The 27154-nt window shown below is 39.5% G+C and overlaps 1 protein-coding gene across 6 annotated transcripts in view; it reads left to right on the forward strand.

Annotated features, from left to right (window-relative positions):
* Positions 1 to 1156: 1156 nt before the first annotated feature.
* The window catches only part of GAS2 (growth arrest specific 2), an 87833-nt gene continuing 61835 nt past the window's right edge, over positions 1157 to 27154 (forward strand). Inside the window, exons 1-7 of one of the 6 annotated variants that reach the window (XM_071808821.1) lie at positions 1907 to 2013; positions 6423 to 6517; positions 6840 to 6881; positions 8245 to 8309; positions 11521 to 11554; positions 11832 to 11993; positions 20234 to 20358. In XM_071808821.1, the coding sequence (XP_071664922.1) occupies positions 11852 to 11993; positions 20234 to 20358 (267 nt within the window). In that variant the 5' untranslated portion in view covers positions 1907 to 2013; positions 6423 to 6517; positions 6840 to 6881; ... (1 more) ...; positions 11521 to 11554; positions 11832 to 11851. Of the gene's footprint in view, positions 1272 to 1336; positions 1512 to 1889; positions 2014 to 6422; positions 6518 to 6839; positions 6882 to 8244; positions 8310 to 11520; positions 11555 to 11831; positions 11994 to 20233; positions 20359 to 27154 lie in introns of those variants that run through there. The other 5 variants (XM_071808822.1, XM_065838878.2, XM_065838877.2 and 2 more) reach the window with 5 other exon arrangements.

Below are 27154 nucleotides of genomic sequence, written 5' to 3' on the forward strand. Positions count from 1 at the left end.
CTTACAGTGCAATTATTGAGAAATAGCGGGGCGTTAATTGTGCAAATCAAGTTTTCCCAGCAGATCAGAGTACAAAGCAAAGAATGTAAATAAAAAATAAGGGTCAGCTTGATGTGCTTTTCAGCAATCAGGTTAAAACAATTCTTTCAGTATAATTATACATAATGTGCTTTGGCTAGAACAATTTAATTAAGTGGATATATATCGTGAAAGAAAAAAATAAGTGTGTTATTTAACTGGAGCACTCTTATGGAAAGTGATAACATGATACCATTAGGAAACTTTACAAGACAATCTACATCCATGTTCTCAGAGAAGCAGAAGCTTGAACATCTGTTTCCCGCTATTGAATTCACGAAAGGGGCTTCTCTGTGCAGGGAATAAGAGAACAAACAACAGTTGGAGGAGGTTATCTCTGACATTTAACAAATTGTTGAAATGTCACGAAAATGAAATAAGTTGAGAATGAAATGACTGAAATGCAGGTGTGCTAAGAGTTATCTTGGCAAATGAAACACAGACATACAAGAACAAGCAAAAACCTCTAGCCATCACTCTTATAAAAGTGTAATATAAGAATGATTAATTTATGAGCAGCATACTTTTCTTGTGGTTCAAAATAGACTGCAAGATGGCATTATATAACTTTGCAGAAACGTGTGGTACAGCAGAGTTCCCCAAGGTACAAAGCTGAAATTATGTTCCTGTAGCCAGAAGAGAAAAAAGAGTCCAGCATGTGACAATTAAAAGAGTGCTATTAAGTTTTAAAAAGTCCCTGAGACTGCTAGTCAAATTAAAGAAAAAGAGTTTTATCTTGGATGTGAAATTTTCCTTTCTCTCCCCCCCCTTTTTTTTTTTTCCCACAATCAAGAGTCTTGGAAAGGGAGTAATAACAATAAAAGAGAAACGGACCCAAGCACCAACTCGCTGCCAAGGGCTGTAATACAATGTCTCAGCATTTCAAGGGTAAACCAGTGTGAACTGCGTTTGCCGCCCCTTTGAAAAAAAGTAAGTCTTAAACTTCCGTTCAGCCGGTGCGGAGTGCTGAGATCTAGGAAATCGGCTTCGGAGAGGAAAAAAAAAAAAAGAAAAGAAAAAAAAAAAAAAGGCCGGGTTTCCCAAAGCGAGCCCCGAGCGGAGCGGACAGAAGTATGAAGAGCGGCAGCGCGGCTGCTGCGGGTCTGCTCAGCTCGGCTCAGCTCGGCTCGGCTCAGCGTGGGGGGACGGCGGCGGCTGCTGGGGGCGGGGGGTCAGCGCCGCGGCGGCGGCCGGTGAGTGCGGCCCCGGGGGAGCGGAGGGAGCCCTGTCTGTCTGTCTGTCTGTCTATCTATCTATCTATCTATCTCTCTATCGTATCTGCTCTGCCTGCCCCGGCGGCGGAGGGAGCCCTGCCTGCCCCAACGGAGCTCGCTACCGTCCCCGCAGCCCGGACTCCTTTAAATTGAGGGGCGTTTCGTGCGTCTCGCCGGCTGTCTGCAAGTGTAAAGAGAGAAGGGCCGGGGAGCGGGAAGGTGAGCTTTGCCCGGCGGCTCCTCGCTAAGGATTAAGTGCTTTTGTTTGATTTCCCTGTGTCCCGAGGCGGCCGTGGGTGAGCCCGCCGGGGAAGCGGCAGCGCTCGGTAGCGGCACCGCGGGACGGGGACGGCTGCAGGCGCTGGGCAGCGGGGGCTTCATTCTGGTTGTGAGTTTTTGTGTGTTTGGTTCGTGGTTTGTTTTTTGTTTCTCCCGCTCTCCGTGTGGAGTTTGGAAGCATCGCAGAGGCGGAATGAGAGCGTGCGTGGGTGTGCGGTACGAATCCACGAGCAGTTCACCCGGGGTTGCTGGCGGACCGCCCCGGGCATCCCGCGGAGGGGCCGGGGGGCCGCGGCGGGTTTGCTTGGTCCTGCCCCCGAGGGGCAGAGCTGAGAGCAGCTTCCAGCACTCATGGCAAAGCCATTAGCTCAGCCTTACTGTGGAGGGGCCCCGAGCAGGACAAACGCATCCCTGCGCAGCGCGGAGCCGGGCTCCGCGGCGGGTGAGAGCGGGGGCGGCGGCTGCGCGGCGCTCGGAGCGGTGCGGGCAAAACGTGGAGGGGGGAGAAATCCCCTTGCGGGGCGCTGCGCGCGTTTCCAGCCCATCTTTCGGGTCGTTCCTACTCGCTGTGCGCTCCCCACTCAACCCGCCCCAACCTCTGGCTTATTTTTTGTGCCGCTTCGCGTAGCCCTGGGTTGCTGGTGGTGCAGGAGGGGGAGCAGGGGACGGGTTTTGGAGGTTTAGAGCACTCATGGGAAACGCGAGCGGCTGCAGCGGAGGCTGCGGCAAGTTTGGGGTGGGAGGCGGCCAAGCGCTGCCGCAGGGCGGGTGGTTGTGCCGAGGCGCTCCCGTCCTGCCCCCTCCGCTGCCCCAAAGGGCAGGCGGGATGAGATACCTCTCATCCCCAAATCCATCCTTCCAGGTTCTTGCTTTTCTCTTCAGGCTCTAGATTCAAATCTCAGGAGGGCAGAGCTTGACTTGAAGAGGGCTCTGCTTTTTCAATAGTGCTTTACTTGCAAGAAATTGAGGTTGCTGTTTGCCTTGTCTAGGGTCGCTGTCAGCATCCTCCTCCTATGGTGTGTGTCAGCTGAGCCCGCAGACTCTGTGTGCTCCTAGGGGAGAAGGGCTTTTGGGGTACCAGGCAGGAAGCATGGCAGGCTTCCCAGTGCACTTCCAGCACACTTCTGACATGACTTTGAAATTTAAAATAAACAAAAAAAGGGGTATTCTTCAGTTTCCATGTACATTAAATTATGAATGGTTTCTTCACTGTGGAGTAGATGCTGTGCCAAATGTAATGGCTTTATGATGGTTTTGTGATGTGGACTGTGATTTAATAGGAAATTAGCTGACATTCCTAAATTCATATCATATGGTACCATAGACCATCTGCTCAGCATTATACTGTGGTACCCTGGTTGGAACCGCAACCAAACCAAACCTAGATGGAGCTGCTGAGGAAGAGTCAGTACTATCTTCAGGTCTCTAGCTCTTACTGACTCTAGGCTACTACTAACTTATTTGGTCAATTTTTTTATTTTACCCACAGTCTTATTTAAATTGGCACACTTACTACCCAAAGTACCTCCTTGGCTCCACTTTACGCCTCTCAGTTAAGCTTCACGCTAATTTCAGGATAGGATTTGGAAATCGAACTTAATATCTAAAAGCAAAGCTGATGGTTTGGAGTCAGCTTGTAATACTGTCCGTATAATGTGCTTATACACGCTTATACTCCTTGTAAGATGTGATATGTCAGTTTAAATATGTATTTCCTGTTCTAGTTGGTGGAAGTTGAAACTTCTTTTGTATGAATTTTTAATGGCTATTTTGCTTAGACAAGCACAAAAAACATACAGTAAGAGCCAGGCAAAGAGAAGTCAACTTGAAAGTTTTTGGACCATGTTAGGAATTGGGCTCAGTTTCCAGAAGTTATAATTTTATGAGCAAATAGATATTGAACATTCCTAAAGTTTTGGTTTGGTCAATGTGAGAAGGACCTTTTGCTTTCCTTTTGGTAGGGGAGACGTTATCTAGGCAACAAAATTGCTTCTGCTAGGCATAGTCCTGAAAATGTGTGGGCTTCCAATGATTAGCTCAGATTTTTACATGTGGTTAACTTCGTTTAGGTCTGGCCTCAGACCAAGGGCTTTACAGGTCTAAAGTGTCCGTGAGCTGTTGTGCCAGGTTCTCTATCCTCTGCTCAAAGTATTGCACACATTCATAACAAGTATATTCATAATGTAAAGGACAAAGGCTTCTTGTGATTAAAGTTTAGTTTATCGCTGGAGATCACATTTTGATGTAAGCCCTTAAAAATTCTAATTGATTAATGAGTTTCAGATGGTGGTTCCCCTCCAGTGCCCCTCCCCCTGCTCCTAACATGTACAGAATGCTCCAAGTTAATCTGGGAAAGCTCCAGAAACCTTGGGCTAAATTGGTTGTGGTATAGTTTATACGGATAATAAAATAACTAGAAAAATTGAATTTCCTTACAAAATATGCTTGCTGCATTTGTGAACTGATGTTTTATCTGCCTCTTTATGATAACGCAAAACTTAAGATTACAGATACCTATTTAGGATGATGCAGATGAGACTGATCTGCTGTTTCTTAGAGAAGGGAAAGCTCTGTAATAGCTCTTGAAGAGGAGTTATGAGATAGATGTAGTAGCAGAATCACTTAAAAATGATTGTGTTTGTTTTTTCCTATGTGAAAGGGCAAAAGGAGAGTGATTGCTGTTCTGTAGTAAACTGGAAATTGCAGGTGGCAAAGGCTGCCTGAGTAACATCTCTCAGTGAGTGGTAGCTCTGTATTTTTTCCTATAGCATTTTTTTTGGTCCATTTTAAGGATTTAAAGTGGAGGAGCTTTCACAGTTTTGCCTGGGGAAATTATTCCACTGTCTTGCAGATCTCACCACAGGGGACAGTTTCCTGACAGTAAAAACATAAATTGTTAGTTGTTAGTTACATCTGTAGCTCTCAATGAAGACATTAACATATCCCCCCCCCCTTGCTGCATATATGTGTATGTATACATAGATGTATCTATATGGATGAGGAAGTGGAAAAACAAGAGCAGCCTTTAGTCTATAAACTAATTATACACTCTCCAAATCTGAAAACTATGCCAACACTGAGGCAGGAAAACTGAAATCAGTTTTGGAAATGTGAATGTATTTATGCTTGGACATGCTGTGTGTGTCAAACTGGCACTTGCTTATGTGAAAGTGGTGATTTGAAGTATGGGTCCCAAATTGTGGGCAGCCTCATTTCTGCTTGCACAAATGTGCATTTTGTCGCTGCAACTTAATCTGTTTATGAACACTGAATCTTTTATTTAAGCCTCTTTTACACCCAACTCACAGTTGCAGTAAGTGAATGCTTCACTCAGCCCGCTTAAACTCCAGTAAAATTTCAAACTGTTCTTTTCCATCTGCTTGAGGTGATTAGAACTAGCAGGGAGATCCAGCAGAGACCCTTGCCAGATACTCATGAGCTCTGTTCTGGCTTTTGATCCTCTGTCTCCTCTCTTTCCAGGATGGCTGCTTTCCAATAGCATTACCTTCTCTCTGAGACAGCAGGAGATTGTCTGCAGTTACAGCCGATACCCCTCTGTCAAAGCCAATGTGCAGTCTAGTGCTCAAGTTCCAGTTCCTTCAGAGAAAGCTCTTGCTGCTCTTGTCTAAGTTGCTGTCTGCTCTCTCTCTGCTGTCGAGAGTAAAGCTGTTGCACAGTTGCGTGCAGGATGTTTTGTGTCTTGTACAACTGCTAGCTAATGTGCTTCCTCAGTCGCATTACAACAGACTTCATTTCACAAGTTTAAAGTCTGTGTGTTTAATTCTATGATGATTTTATGACAGAGAGTCTATGAACCCAGTGTCCAAGGCAGAGTTATGTCATCTTCTGTTCCAGTTGTTCCAGCTGTGTGGAGCAGCTAGGCCACTGAATTGGCACATGTGCAGATCTTCAGCCCTGGATGACTCTGGTTTGGCTGCCAACTGAGCAGGGCCAGTCAAATATTATTAGTTAATTACTAATAGCTTTCCTGCTAGGTGATATTAGTGGGGTGGACCGAAACAGATGTGTCTTGCCTGATGTCACAGTCAAGCTGGTCTGGTACAAAAGGAACATCATTTAGGGGACACCTTTGCATCAGAGATTATTCAGTTGATCTCTAAATACAGTTCTGTGTTTGCTTTGTAGGTTTTTTTTCTCTTCATAGACACTTTACAAATTTTTTTTAATTCCTTTCTAACTGAATACAAATACCAAGATAAAGCACTTGTTTTGCTGGATACTTATTTCTATGCTAATTCTTAAGCCAAATCATAAAGAACAAATGACTCGGCAACACTTCTTCATCTCCGACCTGGAAGGATTATATCTAGATTCAAGTTAAAAGGAGTAGTTGAAACCTCTTTTTTTTGGGAACTAATGCACATGCTGTAATTAAGAATAAGGCTGCAGCGACAAAGAAGCTGGTGTAATGCAGAGAGGACCGCATAGCCAGCAGCTGCTCCATCTGAGCCATAATGCTTATGTGCTGGAACTGGATGGGTAATTTGGAGTGAAAACTTACTGGTTTGTATGATTAATTCACAGGGTGGAACATGTGTATTTTCTGCCTATGTATATCTATGCATACATGCACACTTTTGTATATACTTTTTACTGTATAGAATACATTTTTTCTTTCTGATTATACTTGGTTTTGGTTGAAGAGTACTATTAATCTCAATTTTACAGGTAAGGAAAGTGGTTGGAATAGGAAATAGAATTGAATCCAGGGATCTGCAACTTTGAGTGCCTAATTGTGCAGCCAGTTTTACTTTCTGGATAAAACAGTCTTTCCCTCTTCTGTGTTTTGAATACAGAGAGTATCATTCTTAAATCCTTTTGTTCTGCCAGTTAACTCCAAGAAAAGCCAGTGGAATTACAGAAGATTACTTGTTTGATTCTCACTGCTTTCACCTGATGATCACTGACAACAATCACCAGATAGTGTAAGTTACACTGCTGGCAAAACACAAATAGTGAGCTACAATAGGCAGAAAACTAAATGTACTACTGTAAAGCAAAATAAAACCTTCACTGTTTGGTAGGGAGAAGTCTAACCTTTCAGTGTGTTGAATCTGTTACATGTCATTGGGTGTACTGTAAACTATCCCACACTGAATTCTTCAGCTAGACAATAAGTCTAAGAATTTGAGATGTCATCCTCTTATTGAGAGAGGTGGAAAAAAAGGCTGTGCTGCATAAATATGATCTGTAACAAAACAGAATGAAAAGTAGTTAAAGACCTTTCCTTGTCTGCCTTCAAAATAGCAGGGGGAAGAAGTTGCTTTTTGAGGAACAAAGCATTTAGAGGTAAGTTTGAAAATGCTTCTGCGTATCTCATGTCAGCCTCAACCATTTATAGAGAAGTGTAACGTTCTATTAAATATTTCACATGTTTATGTTCCCTAGTTTTAAAGACCTGTATATCATGATTTGATGTTGCTATTAGAAAGTGGTGAGATTAGGAAGATTTTTGGGCTACTTTGTTCATACCTTATATCTGCCAAAATGGAAAGATGAAGCGGTTGTTGGAGCCAAAGAAGCTTGTCTCAGCTGGGGTGATGGATCCTTGAATGCTACTGTCTACCTCTGTGACAAGTTACCCCATTTCTCTGACCAAATTCTTCACTGCTAAATTGTTAATAAACTTTTCTCCAGCTCACCAGAAAATAAATACATTAAGACATTTTAAGGAGGTGAGTTGGTGGTATGTGAGCAAAGAACCAAAAGCCTGGCTTTAACTACAGGTAGAATCCTCAAAGGGTTCTTGAAGGAACTCAGGACCCAACTGCTGTCACCTTCACCTGACTTAGTTCAGCTTCTTCACAGATCCCAGCTAGTATGGGATGAAGTTTTAATAATTAATGTACGGACTATTACAATTGTTGAAGTAAATGAACACTGTAATGGAACTTAGGTGCTTCAGCACTGAAGTATCGTGGAGGCTTAAGTTCAACTCCAAGTTCAGTAGCAGTCAGTGTTTGCATAAAGAATAATTAGGAGCTTCATAGTTTCTGATGCTTGTAGTTTGGTAACTGACCCACAATATCACTCATAGAATTTGTGGTGGAAGCTACAGGTAAGAGATTGTGCTCTGCTCCTTGAAGGCTGATTTTTATTTAATATTTTTTTATTTTTTAAAAATCCAAGGTAGGAATTTTGTTGCTTTGGCTCTACAAGAAAGTATTTTACTGAAGTGTAGGGCAGGTTTTCAGAAAAATGGAGGGGAAGGGGAAAATTAATTCCTTTTAGAAATGAAATTAAAGAAAGAGAGAAGGTAAGGTTGGATTGTACTTGATTCAACTGTGATTCTTCTCAGTGGAGACTCTTCATCAGTAATAAATGTCTCATTCCATGGTCCTCACTTAGCATGCCTGCTTCACAAATTAACCCATGCTTTTTTGTTAATTCAGGGCTACTATTTCAAGCAGCCCTAGCTCCAATATAGAGATGCCTGAATCATTTTCAGTTTCTAGAGATTTTGTCACAGGTCTTTCTGCCTTTCCTCATCTTTCCCAGTTTCCTGTTCTGAGAACCTGTGTCCTATTAAACCTACCTTAAACACAGAATAGTCCTCTTGTTTCTGGTGCTTTTCTCTTGTTACTACCAAACTCATGCACTCATGCATCCTCCAAAATCCAAGCTCTTTATTCTCCAATTTTTCTTCCTGCAGTGAGTCTCAAAATTTCATCGAGACCTTCACACAGCCTGGTTACTGAGTTTTATGAAACAAAAGAGGTAGGTCAGTGTGAAATATATTTAAAGACAGCCCTGGATTTTAGAGCCAAACTGAAGTAATATCTCAAATCCCTGAATTCTCTGCTCTGTGACTGCACAGAGATCAGCTTGAGCCATAAACAGGCTGTAGGGCTTGTTTCACAGAGTGATGAAGAGACCCAAACTGCCTCCATGTAGCTGCTCCAGAAGCCTTCCCTCATTTCTTTAGTGTCAAAGAAACCCAACATTAAGATTGTAGAATTACTTCAGCCCCACCAGTAGCAGGAGCCTATATTGTATCTGGCTGTCAGGTGTATTAGGATGTTGTTGGTTATTAAGTAGCTCCAGGTTTCACAAGGCACTTCATATGCATGGTCTTGGAAATGAAAAGGTAGGTGGACCTTTCCTGAGATGAAAGAAAAGGATGTTATCTCTGTAGTTTTCCTATTAACGCAGCTGAGCTTGGTTGCTGTGCCACATATTATGCCCCTAACACGGCAGAATCCGCATAGGGTCCCAGGATGAATATCAGTGTGCACATCCTTGAAGTATAAAATTACAAAATAGTTCAGGTTGGAAGGGACCTCCGGGGTGATCTAGTGTAACCTCCTCCTCAAGTCATGTATGAACTGTGACATTTTTTCCAGTGAAGAGGTGCTGTGTCTAACTGGGTCCTTTAGTACAGTAGTGCTTATTTTTTCAGGTGTGTTTTTCCAATCTGTATGTCCAAAGAAACAAACTGCAGGGTTTTGTTTCCAGAATATTTAGATACATAGGTGTTAATAAACTGAAAAACTGATGGCAAAAAAATATGTATTTTACTGTGCTTTATCAGTGAATTCTATAAAGAACCATAGGATAGTTTGGGTAGGAAGGGACCTTCAAAGCTCATCCAGTGCCACCCCTGCCATGACAGGGACATCTTCACCAGCTCAGGTTGCTCAGAGCCCCGTCCAGCCTGGCCTAGGATGTCTCCAGGGATGGTTCATCCACCACCTCTCTGGGCAACCTGGGCCAGGCTCTCACCACCCTCAGTGTAAAAAATTTCTTCCTTATGTCCAGCCTGAATCTCCCCATTAGTTTAAAACTGTCACCCCTTGTCCTATGACAACAACCCCTGCTAAGAAGTCTGTCCCGATCTTTATTACAGGCCCCTTTTAAATATTGAAAGGCCACAATAAGGTCTTTCTCAAGACTTTTCTTCTCCAGCTTGAACAACCCCAACTCTTTGAACTTGAGTATTCTGTGTTGAACTCTATGAAGTGAACATTCAGGAATGAGAAGTTTTTTTGTTTCTTTTTACTGATATCATTTCAGAAGTGATTTAAGAGAAGAAACTAATTCTCACCTTATCAGTGGAGTTTATGGACTCCAGAAATCAGTAAAAAAATTACTTTAAGGTTGTTTTTTTTTTTTCTGGAAAGAAAGTATATGAGAGAGGTATTTATACCTCATTTTCCCCATATAATCTTTGAAGACAAGTTGGTGTCAATTAGCAGTCTTGCCTCAGTCTCCATCTGTCCAAAATGTAGCAGTGATTTGAAGCACTAAATTGTGTGGTTCTGAGTGACTTAGAGCAACTTTAAATACGCTGTCATTGTAACTCTTTAGCTGTTAGTATCATCTAGTGTGAAGGAATTTGAGTGTGACATTCCAGATTGATTTTTTTGCAGAGCTAACAGCCTAATTCTTCTCCTTCTACCCCCTGCACCCCATCCCAAATGTACAGGTATGATTTGGATTTAATCAACCAGGAAACCATCAATCCAAGCTGACATTTTTACATTTTTACACCGTTTTCAGAACAGAGCTGTGCTTAGATTCCATACTGTAGTCTGCCTTAAACTCCTCTACTTTCAGAGGAACTTTGATACACAAAGATATTATATTTTGTTCAAAAAAATGTAAAAATCTGCTCATAATACAGAAATGTGCGTTTATACAAAGAGAGACAGTATTTTTAAATATATATTCCGCCCTCCCCAACTGAAAAAAAAGTCTAATTTCAATAAGAAGTCTATTTGTAGTAAAAGCTGTTCCTGTCTCAAAGGCAAGCCAAACGTCAAGATTTGGGGTGAGGTGCTCTCAACAAGAACTTAAGCATATGTTTTTGCAAACAAGGTGTTTAGTTACCCAGGGTATGGTTAAAAAATGTTGGAGTATTTTAATATAAGCATTAAAATATCCAGAAAAGCATTTCATATGTTTGGAAATGTCGGTTACAGCACGGTTTAATGGAAAGGCAATTACTTTTTACATTCAGTAAACATTTTTCCTTTTTTTTTTTTGGGCAAAGGAATTGTTTTTAGTGTTCTTGTTATTCTGGGCCACAGTGGAATAATATAACAATTTATTCTTTCTGCTGGTTGTTTTAAAATCACTATTACCTCTTACCTGACTTCAGAGGTATGCCAAGGACAGAAAGAAATGGTATTTGCAGTGCATCAAAGGCTGAAACCAGCTGACACGTGTCCCCATTGTTGACGTGGATCAGCCAGTTGACAATAATCAAAGACCTGTTCCTTATGGACCTCACACCCCCAGTTAATGCCTAGTGCTACCTATTTAAGACCTGGTGACTTGCTGGTTGGTGGGACTGGGCCTTCAGCAGGCTACAGCCTACCAGGCAAGAAATCAGCTCATTGCTATGAGCTTCAGGGTCCAGATCTGATTTTCTTTTCAGAGAGAAAAATAACCTCAATTCCTTTGCACACTTATGCCACAGGTTGGGGAATTAGTGCTTCAGGAGCAGAGATACAGGTCCAGGGGGCCTAACGTCTCTGGCTGCTGCAAGAGTCAGAACACATAACTAATATTTAACACAGGACACATTGTTTCACCTGAAACTAAAGTTTTGCTAAGTTGTCACTTAAGCGGAGGAGTATTTGTGTAGAAGGTGGAAATGGGAAGTATGGGTGACCAGCGCTAGTTGTTGTGCTGCTTTCTGAAGAAATAATGCTATTCAATAAATATATCTACTGTGTTTTGTTTTGTTTTTAATAATTCTAAAGCTTTGGAATAGACTGTTTCAGTTTGGGAACTGCAGTTGTTAATTGTTAATAAGTTTGCTGTAGTAGTGTAACTCAGTTGTTCCCGTGTTTTTCTTGGGCCTGATCCAAAAATCTCTGAAGCTTTCAGTTTATTTTGAATGGAGATTGGATCAGGCACTGTAGTAAGTTTTTAGCTTTGTGTAAAATGTTTATTTTGATTTGATCTTAATCGTTCCTTGCAGAATATTTGGTTATGTGTTGGCAACGTGTAGCTTGGTGAGTACAACTGAAATTGACGTTTATCTGTATGATTTAATCCCTTGCAATATGATCCATTAACAAAGCAAAGCTTCGATCATCGGTGTTGTATTCATGTGTTAGATCCACATCTGTTTGTCTGACATCTGGTTTCTTAGAATCATAGTTGCTGTCGTTATCTTCCACAATTCTAGAAAGAGAACCTAATAACTTGATTTGGTATAATGAAGTAATCAAGTACTATTTTTTTCCCTTTTTTTTTTTTTGTTTTGTTTTGTTTTTAATAATAAAACAGGTACAGCAAGCGGATAAGCAATGTGCACTGCCCTGAGCCCGAAGGCACGTGGGCCTGGCCTCTCTGATATGCACCAGTACAGCCAGTGGCTTGCAAGTAGACATGAGGCCAATCTGTTGCCAATGAAAGAGGATTTGGCCCTGTGGCTCACGAACCTACTGGGTAAGATACAAAAAGATTAAATGAAGATACTGGGTGGTAAGAGAACCCTGTGCACTGTTAGCTGGGACCTCAGTCCTTCACGCTCTTGCATTTCACAAATACAGGTAGTTATGATGAGATTGCTACCTCTGCATAGGGCAACTGTTAATGAGGGCAGAAAAAATAATTATTAGTTTGCTTCCACAGTGTGTCTGTGAGTAGCATAATTGAACTTCACTATTAGTTTCATTTATTTCCTCAAATTTCCTTTTAAATGTTCTTTTGCATGTGTTTTCTGTATTAATACCATTAAGCTGAATGGTGCTATCAAGTACGTCTTCCATTTTTATTGTTAGGCCTCCTAAAGAGTATGGGTATATTGATTGTCTTGAAGGGAAGGAGCCATTAAATAATTGTCTGCTGACCAAGCAGCACAGTGATTGATGGTTGTCACCCAAGGCAATGCATAAGACCTGGGGAAGCTGGTGCATGGAGGGGTCTGACCAGTGGCCCCAGCTGGGACCTGCGGATCTGCTGGTTGCAGCCGCACATCTTGGTGTGTGAAGCCAAAACATGTTGGTGATGAAAGAGGATGCAAACCAAAAGACAAGAAAAAAACCCAAACAGGTACACATGAAGAAGAGCAAATGAGAGTATGTCCCTGGTAGGAAAGAGAGAGAGATTTCTTTGGGATTTATGACTCATTCAGGAAGGTGGAGTTTAGAAACTGAGCCAGGAAATAGTATGTTGTTTGCTGAGAGCACTTAGAGGAAAATGGCTTTTGTATGATCTCTGTATTTCAAAAGGATTCTACCAAAGAAATCCGTGGCTTAGAAAATACTTCATTCTAAGGGAAACATGCCAATATATCCTGTCATTAAACAAAGAGGAGAAAATATTTTAGAGCAGGCGATGTTTACATGAAACTTCTGCTGATATTATTTTGGAGGAAAATTGGGATGATCATTTAAAATTTTTTTGTGTGTGGGGAGGGTTATTTATTTATCTATTAACTTTATTTTTTCCTGAAATTCTACTCTGGTGAGATATAGGCAATATCTTGCCTTGGCCAATGCTGTAGCTGAAACTTCTCTGTGATATCCTACAATAATAAAGTGTATCTGATGCTTTTCATCTGCATGTTCTTCGTTGCTCTATTGCCCCATTTTTTTTACGAGGAAGGGAAGTATTGCTGTGTTACCAGAGCTGTAGTTGATAAACAGTGTCAACAGAATGCAAGGACATGATATTTTGGAGGTAGGCGATTTTAGAGTTGGAAGAGTTATGAATCCACAATTGCAAAAGTGCCACTCGCTTTAGATTACATCTTTGTGTGGTACTTCCATTTAAATTAATCAGTTTTGAATATAAAACTGTCTAGACAATACCAGAACAAAATCCAGAAATCCTGACTCTTCATTCCAATTACCACAAGACAGCAGTCCAAAAGACTGGTTTTTGAATCAGAAGCAGCATGTTCCATGAAGGATTTACTATATTGTTTGAATGTTTTAAACAATGAAGTTTTAGTGAGCCACTCTAAAACAAATAGAAGCTTGTTTGCAGTTCATAACAGTGACAAGTTTAGGAATGAGGTCACTTTTTTAGCAGGAAAGTAGCAACCAGCAGGAGATTCTGAAATGCCAACTATAATTAATAATCTGATTTATTTTTTTTTAGGCACACCAAATTCTGCAATGCAGAATTAAATGAGCACAACCTTCTTTTAATTAAGCAGCATACACAGTTCATTTGCTTAATGTATTCCCCCATACTGTCTCACACCAAGCTCTTTTTTTTCTCAGAGTTGGTTCTGAAAAACTGAAATTATAGTGATTTGTTAAACTGCTTTGAATTCCTCTATAGACATTGTTATTCAAATTAATAATTCAATTAAGTTAAAATTCACATTCAAAATAAATAAAGTGTAACTGAATTAAAGTAATTAGTATTAAAATAAATATATTAACTCGGAATTCAAATTTGGTTTAATTACTGCATAATTAGGTTAACTTTAATGAAAGCAAGGGAATGCGAGTGTGTCGCTGTAAGATAAAATAGGTATGAATTTATAGCATGCTATTACCTTATTGTAAAAACCTGTTTGTGCTCTCACTTTTCAGCATCTAAACCGATAAAAGGATATGCAAGCCTGTTAGTTTGCTTGTTTTGTTGTGTGGTGTTGGTTGGTTGGGTTTTTCTTTCCTTTATAGGAACAATAATATACTTTGCATTAATGGTCAATAGATTTTTCACGTGCATGCCTGTGCAGATAACAGAGCAGATAATACTCTATATATCTGCACCCTAGCTTGCTCTGTGCTATAACTTGTGTGGCCTCACTCTAAGTGTCTTTTTGCCAGTTTCAATGCAATAGGATTATTTGAGTTATAAAAAGATTAATATGCTTTTCAATTAATTTTTGCCATGTTGGTTCATGTTTGCTTTGATCTATATTCATTCATTTGGACTATGAATCAACAAGAGCACATAATCTTTTTAAATAAATGTAGATTTAAAAAAATATAATAAAAAGTATTTTAGACAAGAATAGGGCTGAACATCTTTCACATAGTTTGGTCAACAGATGGTGGTTTTGGAAATTTGTGTGTCCTACACAGTGTAACTATGAGTTAAAATAGTGACAGTTTTGCGGTAGCAAAGCCTGGTGTGGACATTACAAACTGGAAAACATTAGAGGGATATTGCACTCTACAATAAGAACAAAGGGTTTTGATATTAGGTGGAAATTGTGCATAGCTGGGTTTGACCTTACCTGAGTGACAGATTGGAAGACTAAGACACATGGTGCATCTCGAAAATAACACTAAGAATTTTTAATCCCGAGACTTTGCACATTTTATTCTAATTTAGCTAATTATTTTTGGAACCATGTCAGAGAAACTCAGAGCTTCTGAGAGAACAGTTTGTCATTACAGCTCCATTGCTGAATAGATTTTAGCTGCCTGTATTCTGGGGGCTGGAAAAAGAACATTGCAGATGAAATCAATGTGTTGGATGGGAATGACGCATACAATATTGTATTCTGTGCTGTATTATAGCATTCTTATGGTGGGATATAAACATTGCTGGGGTTGGGGTTCCTATGCTGAAGAAGGCTGGAGCTATGGATGATGTGTCTCTTATCCTCACTTCACTCTGCTTTGGTGGCTCAATCAAGAGATCTGTTCAGTGGCAAAGTTAAGGAGATGTGTTGACCCAGCCATCTTGCAAATCATAATCATCTCTCAAACTTGTTTTTATTAGGTATAGAGCCAATGAAGCACTCAGCAATGCTCTTGTTGCTGACACTCATCAAATTTGGTAGATTGTATATATACTTATTTTAGTGGAATGCTCTTGAAGATACCGAAAACTTCTCTTTCCCCTTAAGCAAACTTCACAGTTGGACACAGAATTAGCACAGTTGGGACACCACAGAATCACAGAATGGTTGGGGTTGGAAGGGACCTCTGGAGATCATCCAGTCCAACCCACCTGCTAAAGCAGGTTCACCAGAGCAGATCACACAGGAAGGTGTCCAGGTGGGTTGGAATGTCTCAGAAAGAGACTCCACAACCTCTCTGGGCAGCCTGGTCCAGGGCTCTGGCACCCTCAGGGTAGAGAAGTTTCTCCTCATATTCAGATGGAACCTCCTGTGCTTCAGTCTGTGCCTGTTGCCCCTCATCCTGTTGTTGGGCACCACTGAGAAGAGTCTGGTCCATCGTCTTGACACCCACCCTTGAGATACTTATAAACACTGATGAGATCCCCTCTCAGCTTCTCTTCTCCAGGCCATACTAATCTTCAAGCAGAGGTCAAATGGCAATTTGAAAGCAAAGAGGTTTTGCTTGTCTGCTGTCCTGTCCAGTACTGTCTTATTTTCTCTAACGTGTCTGCAGAGGGGACAAGGCTGACATGCCAAGTGGGCCTCATCACCAGCCTGGAGTTTAAGAAGAATACAAAGGGATGGTTTCTCTGTTTCCCCTTTGGCTATTGTGTAGTCTTCTAATCTTTTTTCCCATTCCTGGAGCCCATTTATCAGCAGAACAGAGTTAGGATATTGTAGCTTGTTCCATCGCACTTCATTTAGTATGTGGGACCACAGAATATATCCATAAGATGTGCCCAAGGCACAACAACCAAGGTTATAACACTGAGGCTTCTTCTAATAGAGCTTTCTGGGCTTCAGAAGCTCACAGAGGAGGAACTGGAAAATGCAGGATGCTGAGGAACTGGACATGTAAATATTTGAATGTTAAATGAGGCATTAGAAGTTGCTTGGGTGCAGAAATGAAGTAGGTTTGGAGAAAAGGAACAGAGAGATGAGGATGTTAGGAGAGGCCTTGGGTTGAAGACCTGGCTTGGAATTTAAAGGTGTATTGAAGGAGGCATAAAGTTGGAGGGCTTAAGGGTAGGAAATCTTCTGCAAGAAAACTGTCTTTCCTAGATTCCAAATGAAAGCAAAACTTGATTCAGTTGCATGATCTTGATCATCTTGCTGTCTATAAGGGTTCTATAGCTGTACCTTTATTTTCAACATCAACATGTTCAGCTCAAGCTAGCGGGAAATGCAGGTTTTAAATATCTGAATATCAAGACATTTGTGATACTTCTAGTGATTCTGCACTGATGTAGTTTCTAATTTATTTGAGGGACTTTATAACTTTCTTTAGTATCAACATGCCTTTGGGGTTGTTTGTATGTCCTTTTGTAAGTAAGTGATAATGTCTCAAAGTTATCAACTATTTTCTTGCTTCTAGGATACAGAGTAGCCTTGTCAGAAAAGAACCAGTTTTGCATGTGCGTAAATCATTGGCCTCTTTTAAAATTGCAATTATTATTTTTATTTCTGTTGGGTTTTGTTATCTTGGGTTTAAATGCCACCCGATTTGAGAGGGTCAGGAAGAGTCGTTCCCACTGGTACCTCAGTATTGTAGAAGCTCATTCTTCTACTGAGTTTGAGATTCGCTTAAGTGAAATATTTCTACTTGTCAACTCGTAGTTTTGTGTTGCCGCTGAAGTGTACAATTAAGGTAGTTGATCATCTGGTTCTGTGGCTGGAGTTGGTGTCTTACTCTGTTGTTTAAGCGTGGAACAACTCAGTGCAAAAATAGAGGAGCCAACTCAATTTTGGTATTTGTTTTCATCTTTGCGTTCCCCCCACCTTCTTCTGAAGGCTCTGCCCTTCTGAGATGCCCCACAGGGAATGCTTTATCTTTGACATTTTGGCCACACACCCTGGGTTTGTGCTCTTTTTAGTTACTTTTTCATAGACCTCCCAGTCTGGTTATATTAGGACCCTGGGACTGGGTGGCCTTAGAGAGAGCTGCCCACAGTTCCGGGTGGTGGGTTTTCAGATATAAAAGTTTGTCTTTTTAAGGGGCATCTGGTGATTGTGGTAAAAGAGGGTAAGTAATGCTTAGAGGTTTGAGAAAGCCTTCATATTCCTGGTTATTTTTTCATACTTTTAGTGTTGTTTTTTTATTATACTTAATGTTATTACCATTCTATAAAAACATTGCAACTGCTTTCTTGTAATTATAGGGGGAGTTATACATTTTTAATGGAGCTTAATGTTTTTTCCATACAAATATACAGAGCTTTTTTTTTTTTTCCTCAGGCTATGAACATTACTCTCATTTGAATCAATACATTTCAACTGTTAAATATGTCAGAGTGTCTGTTTTAGCAAAGAAATGCCACCTTTTGGAGCCATAAAATACAGTGAATTGAAAGCTGACACCTAATATATTTTTTATTGGATACAGATGTTCAATGCAAAACTCATTCTTTCAGCTTTCATAAAAGGGAACAGAACTTAAATACAATATGCAGTGACCAAACTGCTAATGCAATTCAGCATTTAAAATAATATAAACATATTGTTAAGTAGCAGAAGAAGATAGAAGAATTTTTCCATGTCTGTTTAAAGAGAAAATGCCTCTCAATAGGGTTGTTTGTTTGTTTGAAAATAATAAGTCTATAAATTATAAGGCAGAACAGATACATAGAAGGTGATATTTTTTTCTTTTGCCCCTGTGAAAAAATTTGCTTTCTAAAAGAGAATAAAAATCTAAAGTAGGTTAAAAATATTTGAAATAAATTTTTAGAAGAAAATGAGTCTATTATAAAATGCAATACCCTATTAAAAATAAAGCAGTTCCTATAACATAGTAATTTTTCCAGTTTAGCTTTCTAATGGCTTTATACCTTTTGCCAAGAATGCCGATGGGGCAGATAGGAAATATGTAGGCCAGGATGGCAAAGAAGGCTTCTGAGGTGCTGAGATGTTCAGTTGTGGTGTCTGTGGGCTATGATGGCTTCAGCTGAGCTGGAGGTGCTGCTATAATATTGTCAATGATGCACAAGCTACCAGTGAATGTCTGCAGTGCTGCTGCTGCTCTTCTGCCTGGGAAGTCAGTTGTGTACACAGGAGCTATGAAGTGGTCCACATGGTAGAGAGGATTAAGGGGGAATAAAAAGGGGAAAAAACCTCATATTAAACAGATATTTCTGAAGTAAAAATATGTTAGAAAAACAACAGGTTTATGTTCAGCCAAAAATATAAGTCTGTTGTATCTGAAGATGATTTGCTGCAAAGATCTGTAACTTATTTCTTGATTTTAATTGACCAAATTGAAAAGACTCCTATTTTTTTGTCCAAAGGGTGCTGAAGTGTCTAACAGTTTTCAGGCAAGGGCCTAGAGAAGTTTTTGTAAACCAATGCTTTCTAATACTGCTATACTCAGCATTAGAAGGTATAGTGACTATCAGATTACAATGTACCAGCAATATTAGAAGTACAATATTAATATTTTATTATCTACTTCATTTTTCTTACTTGTGAGTGTCAGTTTTCCCCTCTCTTCTGAATGAAAAGGTATAAAAATCTTTACTTCTCTTTTGTAAATGTACTTTTCCTAGGTTTATGATCTGTTCTAAGCAGATTGATGTTTTCACTTCCCAGGCATCTCATGGAAAATAAATTTCCCCAAACTAACGAGAGGGGGAAAGAAAAAGAAACACACAAAAAACCCCCAAACTAACCAAACCCTGGATTTAATCAGACAGCTCTTTGCCAGTCAAATTAATGCGGCAAAAAAAAAGCTTCCACCTACTGTTGGTTTTGCAAACAAACCAGTTTTGAGTAGCAGGAGTGGGTCTGGATGGGATGAAGAGCCACTCTCACTTCAGCGTTTTTTAGTATTATTATTTTATTGGCAGGGTAGACTATTGTTACTGATGATGGCTGTGTAACAGCCTATGAAAAATGAGTTCTCGAATTACAAATTTAGATATCATCAAAAATAAATAAATCCTGTCTTAATAGGAAGACTAAGAATTAGTCCTTGATGTTCTCTTAATATTGGTAGAAGCTAACAGGGCTGAAAAATACAGCAGCTGGTCAAAAAATTGTCCAAAGGGAAGGCAAATTTTCCCATAGAAATGTGAAAATGGAAAACCTTCAATAAAAAAATAGGAATATTTATGCCTGGAGGTGATGTTAAGATCCTGAAAGTGTAGTCCAGTGTGATAAATTGTCTTCTACTCCGGCCTGTCCAACCTGTTTGGAAGGCCCATCTCCTCCTGTGGTAGCTGAAGTACAGCATCATCTAGCATGATAACAACTGATATATTTTGAAATCCGAGTATTTTGGCTTTGTTCATTGGGTGAAAATTTTAATCCGTGTGGCGAGTAGATACATAACATGAAATTTTCCTCTCTCCTTTTTCTTTGTGTACCCAACTTCTGAAAAAGCATTGCAGTCACTGTAGGATCTTGTCAACGTCTTGCAGGATTGTCTTAAAGTCTTTAAAAAATATGTATTTATTCACTTCTTGTTACGGTTTTCTACTTCTGTTACAAAATAACCCGCGGGAGCATTAGCAACTCTTACATTATAGCTACCCATGCATGCTGATGTGAAATGTTTGCCTGCTGTCCTGTGTTTTAAAACACTATGTTAAAAGCACCGGAATTTCATAAGTAAAATGCGATATGCGGAGTCTGATATGCTAGAATTATTTTCCAAATAGCACATGCCTTTCCAAAGCAAGCATCTTATTTTTTTAATAATTTGCTGTATGTCTACCAGTAAAGTAGTAGTGAGGTTATTCACTAAATATTCAGAGTAATGCAAGATTAAAGCATATTTCAAATTGTTGTCAAGACTTCTGTTGATTTTTGTTGTTTTACACAAATGCATTCTATACTATAGCACATTTTCTGCCATGTTAACTTTCTGTTTGCTGTTCAGGTAGAGAAATAACAGCAGAAACCTTTATGGAGAAATTGGATAATGGTGCCTTGCTTTGTCGGTTAGCTGAGACCCTGCAGGAGAAATTTAAAGAAAACAGCTTTGATGCAAACAAGCCTGGCAAAGTAAGTGTTGGTAAATGTTCTAGCATGTATTATCAGGATCTGAGGTGTCCGACTGTTTTGGTACTGAACTTGTTTTGGGCAGTTAAGAGATTTCATTTGTGGAAGTTCTGCAAATGGGCAGGGAGGTAATTGCTCTGTGTAGAAAAAAATACAATATAAAATTGGGGGAATTAATCTTGGGTAATTATTAAGGTAACTATGGGAGAAAGCTACTCAAAAAATGACATGTAACATGGAGGATGAGACATGGAACAAGATTAGCTGTGTCATGTAGTAGCTAATAGCGAAAACGTGGTCCTTATATTTAGTTGCAAGGGGGATACTGTGTAGCTTTGGTAGGCACCTTTTCCTCTATGAACTGTTCTAAGGAGGCCAATAATAAAATTCTGTAGTTGGTTTTGGTGCCTTGGGATTAAAGATCCTGCTGATGGTACTGGAAGGGGTTAAGTAAAGACAAAGTCATGTGGATGATGTGGAAAATATGAACCTTCAGAAAATACAGAAGAGCTTTGCAAAGATCAGGTTAAGGTCTTGCTTGACCACAATGTCCCTTTAATTTAAATGATTTTCATAAGACAGTCTTGGGAGAAATTGAAAAGTACAGCAAATTTATTTCTGGGAGAAGTGAAATTAAATGGTTGACATATTAATGCGTTTACTCTGAAACTGTTTCTATTTTTCTGGTTGAATTTGGCTCCACCTTCCTTGAAAACTAAAACAGGGAAATATACAGCAGGTAAAAAAAGAGCCCAGGAATAGAAATCACATAATGCATCTTCTATTCTTTATGTTTGAAATAACTAGTGTGTAGCAGAAATTAGGGCACAGGATAAATTTTATCGGCAGTTCTGGGAACTGACAGCCTTGTGTCAGCTGCAGCTGCATACGTTGTTTTTCTTGGTTCCAAGCTCATAATTGTTGTTGCAGAAGAAATTGTCTGGCCTAAGGCAGGCTTTATTAATTTAATTATTTTTAACCTTCTGCGGGTTGGGGTGCGTGCAGGGGACCATTATTTGCTTGCTTTGGTGCCTTTTTTTTAAGAAAAAAGGAAGAAATAGCTGGGAAGAAAGATCAGTAGAGAAGGAAGGAAGTCTTCCTTCCTCCACAAAAGAAGAAAAGACAGCTGGAATTCATATTTCATATTTCAAATTTCAAATTCTAATCAGGCTTTGGGTAGTAGAAGGACTGGATGACTTCCGAGTTGCTCTTTATAATATGGTCCAGCTTGTCTTTCCTAAGTGATGGCCTTTTAGTGTTATGGTATTTCCCAAGTTGAGAAAACACTTACGGAAGTATTTTTAATTGAGCCTAGGAAGTAGCTAAGCAGAAAGAAGGGTTACTTGTTCTTTTGTTGTGTGAGGTTTGTTTAGTTGTTTTTCTCTAAACAATCAAAAGGTACCATTATTGACAAAAGCTACTGAAAGCTTCAGTGAATACCCAAAAAGTAAACTTGGCTATATAGTCCAAAAACATTCCCTTTCCATCTCTTGCCCAGTTGGTGCACTAGAAACCCAATTAAATCGCAAAGCGTAAGGCATTTTTTCACAGACTGACAGCTCCGAAAACTGCCTATTTCATACAAAATTCTCAGGAGAATAATACTCATAAATTCTACTACAAAGCTCTAGCGAATATTCAGAAATTCAAACAATATGTTTTTGTTAGCTATCTAACTACTGCTTTTTGGTTTGTGTGTGGTTTGTTTTCTGTTTTTGTGGTGTGTTTGGTGTGTCATTGTTTGTTTTTCTTTTTTCTATCATTTGGAGCGAGCTCTCTTTGGTACATTCCTGGGTTATGTTTCCAACGTTTAGTACTTCTGGTTTTGCCACTGAAAAGAGGTGTAGACCTCCTTCTATGAACTTCTTAGCTGAGAATCTGACCTTCTTTATTTCACTTAGCTGATCCCCTTTTGTTGAGCCTATGCTACATTAGAAGCCAATTAGACATTTGTAATCCCATATGTTGTAATTACTTAGATTTGTTAGTCTTTTTTTGTCAAACTGATAGGCAATGCAATTAAAGGGAGAAAATTCTACTCCACTGCTATTTTCTTAATGTATATTATTTCATATTTAGTATAGTAAGAATTCAAAGAAATGGCAGAGTAATAGATTTGTGTCATTGTAGGCTATTAGAGAGTTATTTATCCTTTCAGATTACAATTCCCTGTGTAGCCGTCCTAGGCAATAGGACTAGTCTGCACATTGGAAAATCTGACTTGTGGTGCCAAGGAAATTTATAAGAAGACTATACCGTATGAAATTTAGCATAGTAAGAATTCCACAATCCTCCCCTGAATCATTATTATGTATTCTGTTCATAATAAATGTGGAATTTTTAAGCCATTTGTCGTTCCTCTGTGCACAGGAAAACAGAAACATTATGGTCTTTCACCCAGGAGCCCTGGTGACTTCACTGGCAGATGGAAGTTCTATAGGTTCCAGCTTCTATCAAAACCAATAACATGCTTTTCTATCTCTATATATAACTTTTATTCTTTTTAGATAGAAGCAGACTGATACAAAATGGGTGGCTGCCAGAAGGATCAGCTTGCAGGCAGCACCAGGTTGCAGCTGAGTGAGGGAGACAGGATAAGACAGACTATAGATAGTGGGGAAAAAAACCCTCTGATCAAGTCCCCCTACTTGAAGATTTAGGAAAAGGTTCTTCACCCAGAGGTGCTGGACACTGGAACAGGCTCCCCAGGGAGGTGTCACAGCCCCAAGCCTGACAGTGTTCAAGAAGAGACTGGACAATGTCCTCAGACACACGATGTGAACTGTGGCGTTGTCACATGCAGGGACAAGAATTGGACTCAATGATCCTTGTGCGTCCCTTCCAACCCAGGACGTTCTATGATTCTATGATCTGGTTTGTTTTCGTAAGTGAAGTTTTTCCTTTTATGGAAGTTACTTCCTAGATGGCAAAGCTCCAACAAATATTTTGGGTTTAGTTTTGTCTTAAAGGAAGATGCTACATCCTGTTCTGCTTGGTATGTACTACTAATCGTGACTTATTTATGAAGCTTTTTGGGGCTGTCTGGCCAGTCTAACAGCTATAGCAACACATGTTAGAAGACATTAAAAACTAATATTGCATACACTGACTCATCAGTTGTTTGCCACAATTCTTTACATTCATATTGCAATGCTCTACAGAATGGCAGAGGTTAAATCCTATTGCTTCTGGGTTAACTGCTTGTGTGATATGTTTCTAGTCACTGTAAGTTTTGGAGTTTGTTTCTTGATGGAACTGTATAATTTCATTTCTTATTAGAGAGAACTGAACTTCCATCAGCTTTCAGGGACCCCCTAGGTAAGCATCAGCCTTTCTGAGAGTGGAATAAATCAGGAATGCATAAACCAAAAAAAATTGTGACTCCTTTTATATCACGTGGTGACACTTGTCGATACTGGGGACATTTTCAAAAGTTAGGAAGCCACTGATAATGTGACTTGGGAATACAGCTTTAAAAAACTGAGAAGGAGATTTAAAGGTGTGGGATGCAAAAGTCTTCTTTCCTTAAAGAAAGGCAATGAAGGAGTAACTTTTTGTGTGAGTAGGTTGGGATTCTTCAGTGTGGAAAGAGTTGGCCTGGGGGCATATGATGGGACTTGCAAAATCAGGAATGGCGTGGTAGATATTCAGTCTTATCTATACAAAAAAAATGAAGTGAGTAGGAGCCGAACGAACAAAAGGGCGTCCTTGTGAACAAACTGGTTGGAAATTTCTTGCTAATGAATGTTAAAGTTTACCTGGGCTCAAGAAAGCACTGGATAAAGTGATGGAAGAGAGATCTCTTGAAAGGTTGAATACACAGAAACACCATCTAGATAAGGAAGTCCCCATAGCTGAGAATGGTTGGAGCTTGAAAAAGTATTGAGAGGTGTAATGTTTGTTACAGTCTTAGTCTTCCCTAGATACTTACAGGCAGTCGGGGTTGGATGAACCTTCAGCTGACTCATCGTTCTTGGTTCTCAGGGCTGAATGCATTATTGGTTGTGCGGGTGGACATAGTCAAACCTATCGTTTCACAAGGGTCAAACTTCAAAGAAATTATTTTAAAATAATTTTGTACGTTTTGCTCTATGTAAAGATACCTCTTTAGGATTGAATCCCTACGGCTAAGAATATCACCTGCGTTCCACTTTGGTATGTGTTACTCAGGGTAGTAACATGTGATGGAGAGCGTGGGGTTGGAAGCCTCTGCTGCCATTTACGCAGCTTCTACTCATTGCCCGTCAGAGCTCAATGCCATAATAGGCAGGTTTGGATATCATAATAAATATCCTGAATGTGTCCTCCACAAGTCTAGCTCCCTCACCTTGTGGTGTTGGATTTGTTAATCATTTTGGTAAAAGCATTTCAGTTTCTGAAGACGAAGCATTTAGCAGTTGCTCATTTCAAAGGATACTGGGATTTTTGCAAATCTTAGAAGACAATGTTCTTCATTCTTAAGCAGCTAAACCATGATTTGAAACCTAATGATTCTGAGAACATTTATGTTGTATCTGATGCTTTGCTTCAGACAAAAAAAATTTTGAGTTTTAAATGAAAATGGAAATTTTAAACAGTGAGGGCAGTATTAGACTGGTGTGAATGTAGGATATATTTTTAAAGAAGTAATTTTTTCCCCTTTCTGGCGATATTACACTCATAAATAAATCTAGTCACGTACGTTTATAAAATGACAAGGAGTTGACTGATATCAGTCTTAATAAATGCTCAAGATTTGTATGGCAGTAAGTTGTTGGAACTACTCGTGCTGTTGCTGCTAATGATCTACTGTCTAGAAACTACAGACTTATTATTATAGCAGGAGTTATTCCATAAAAGTGATTCATGTCACAGGATGCCATTTTGTAATTTTCTCCCATTGGCTTGGATTTCATCTCCATGCTCTCTTGGCAATATTTTACTTTTCCTGACAGATAGTTAATTTGAGAATTTCACAGCTGTACAAACAAATTCAAAGCATCAAGGCATGTATAGTATGTGCAGAGCCCACATTTGCTTGGGCTTAGTTTAGTAAGCCCATTAGTTAGGATTTTAAAATAAACATAAATTGTGTTAATAGTTATCACCATTTTAATAGGCAGAGCATACTACTCTGCCCACCGTCCTTGAAACTGCCTAGATATTTATGAATATTCCATTGAAAAAAATGTTTTCATGCCAAATGAATGAAAATAGGTTGGAGCTGAATTGCCGTTTTTCTCTGAGTTCTCAGAGGTTAATTAGGTGAATCTCAACTCAAATCTCTCTAGGAAATACTTTTGAAGAGTGAATCAGAATCTAAAATTAAACTTCATTTTCAGGAATGCAGGTTCTAGATTTCATTTGGCCTATAAAAGAAATAGAAGTAAGCACAAAATAAATCCAGATGCAAGTATTTCTTAAGTCTTAGAATGTTGAATTCAAATAAGCACTTAATTTTATTCTTTCAATGGGACCTGATTTAATAAGAGTAAAACGAATGTGCCCTGAAATAAAGCTGTTGTGTAGAAAATAATGAGTAAATTCTGTCCTTGGACATGCACGGACACTTCCATTAAAACTGTCTATGGAAACAGTAAATTGTGTGTGCACACACTGATGGATTTCATAACATTAAGAGGTTCTGTCCACATCTTACCCGCAGTCCTATTATCTGAAGTGTATTTTGCAGTTGCTCCAAATCCAAAACTTCCATTTGCTCCTGGGAAATACACTCAGCAAATCTGATGCTCAGTGGGTGCTGATCACTGGAACAGTGTTGGCTTCTCAGAGTTGTGCAGGTTTGCATAAGGTGAGATTTTGGCCTAGTGAGAGCACTTTGAGGGTCACATTATGCACTTTGGGAGTTACAACTAAGAGATCTAAACCAATGTTTGGGATGGAAGTTTTTTGCCCTTAATTAAGTTCTAATGTTTAAGTTGGATCTCAGAGGTGAAACAATTCAGCAATTACACAACTGAAAACTCATAGTTTGTTTTAAATTTCAAGATGTTTGTATTTCTAAAGAGAATTATGTAAATCTGTGGAAGTAGTGGCAGAATTCTTTAAACTAAGAGACTCGAAAAGCCAGGGAATTGACTTGAATTCTGTCAATATTGAGAGAAGGGGCTACTGACAAGATTATAAACTGGAGACCAAAATAATGTCTGGTCTCAGCTCTAAGCTTATTGCTTGTTTTCTGGAGAGCACATTTCTGTGCTTTTGTTTTCCACATCTGTAACCTGGGAATACTGTTCAGTGTACCATAGTGGCTTGATTTGTGAACACTGTAAAGCGCTTTGTGCCAAACAGTATCACTACCTTGTTTTGTGGGTTGTGATTAAGCAGTTTTATTATTAAAACAATTTGATGTTTGACTCTGCTTATTTACAAGAAACATGGAAGCTCATGGTTTTCTAAGTGTAGATAGGAGGCATACATTTCTTATGAATCCATTGCTTCAAAGAGCTTTGAATCTGCCCTGCAATGGGACTGCAAGCAGATGTGGTGAACCCCCTCCTCCTAAAGAAGAGACTGTACCAATGATTTGGGGTTTGACTCATTTCTCAAACCAGTGGGAGTCAGGATTGAGTAACAGCTCTGAGATTACTCCTACAATTTATAAGCATGAAAGATATGTTTATGCTTGTTCTATCTTTTCAATAATTCCTTTGCATAAGGGGAATTATGTGAATGGAGAAATTATCAGTGTCCTGGAGGTTCATGAGAAGGAACAAATGCCTCTGAGTCCCCAAGGCATGTATTGTCAAGGAACACAAAGTGTCTGGCAGCAGTTTAGAAATGAGGACATTTGTTTTTA

This window comes from Patagioenas fasciata, chromosome 5, assembly GCF_037038585.1.
Source record: "Patagioenas fasciata isolate bPatFas1 chromosome 5, bPatFas1.hap1, whole genome shotgun sequence".
NCBI lineage: Eukaryota > Metazoa > Chordata > Aves > Columbiformes > Columbidae > Patagioenas > Patagioenas fasciata.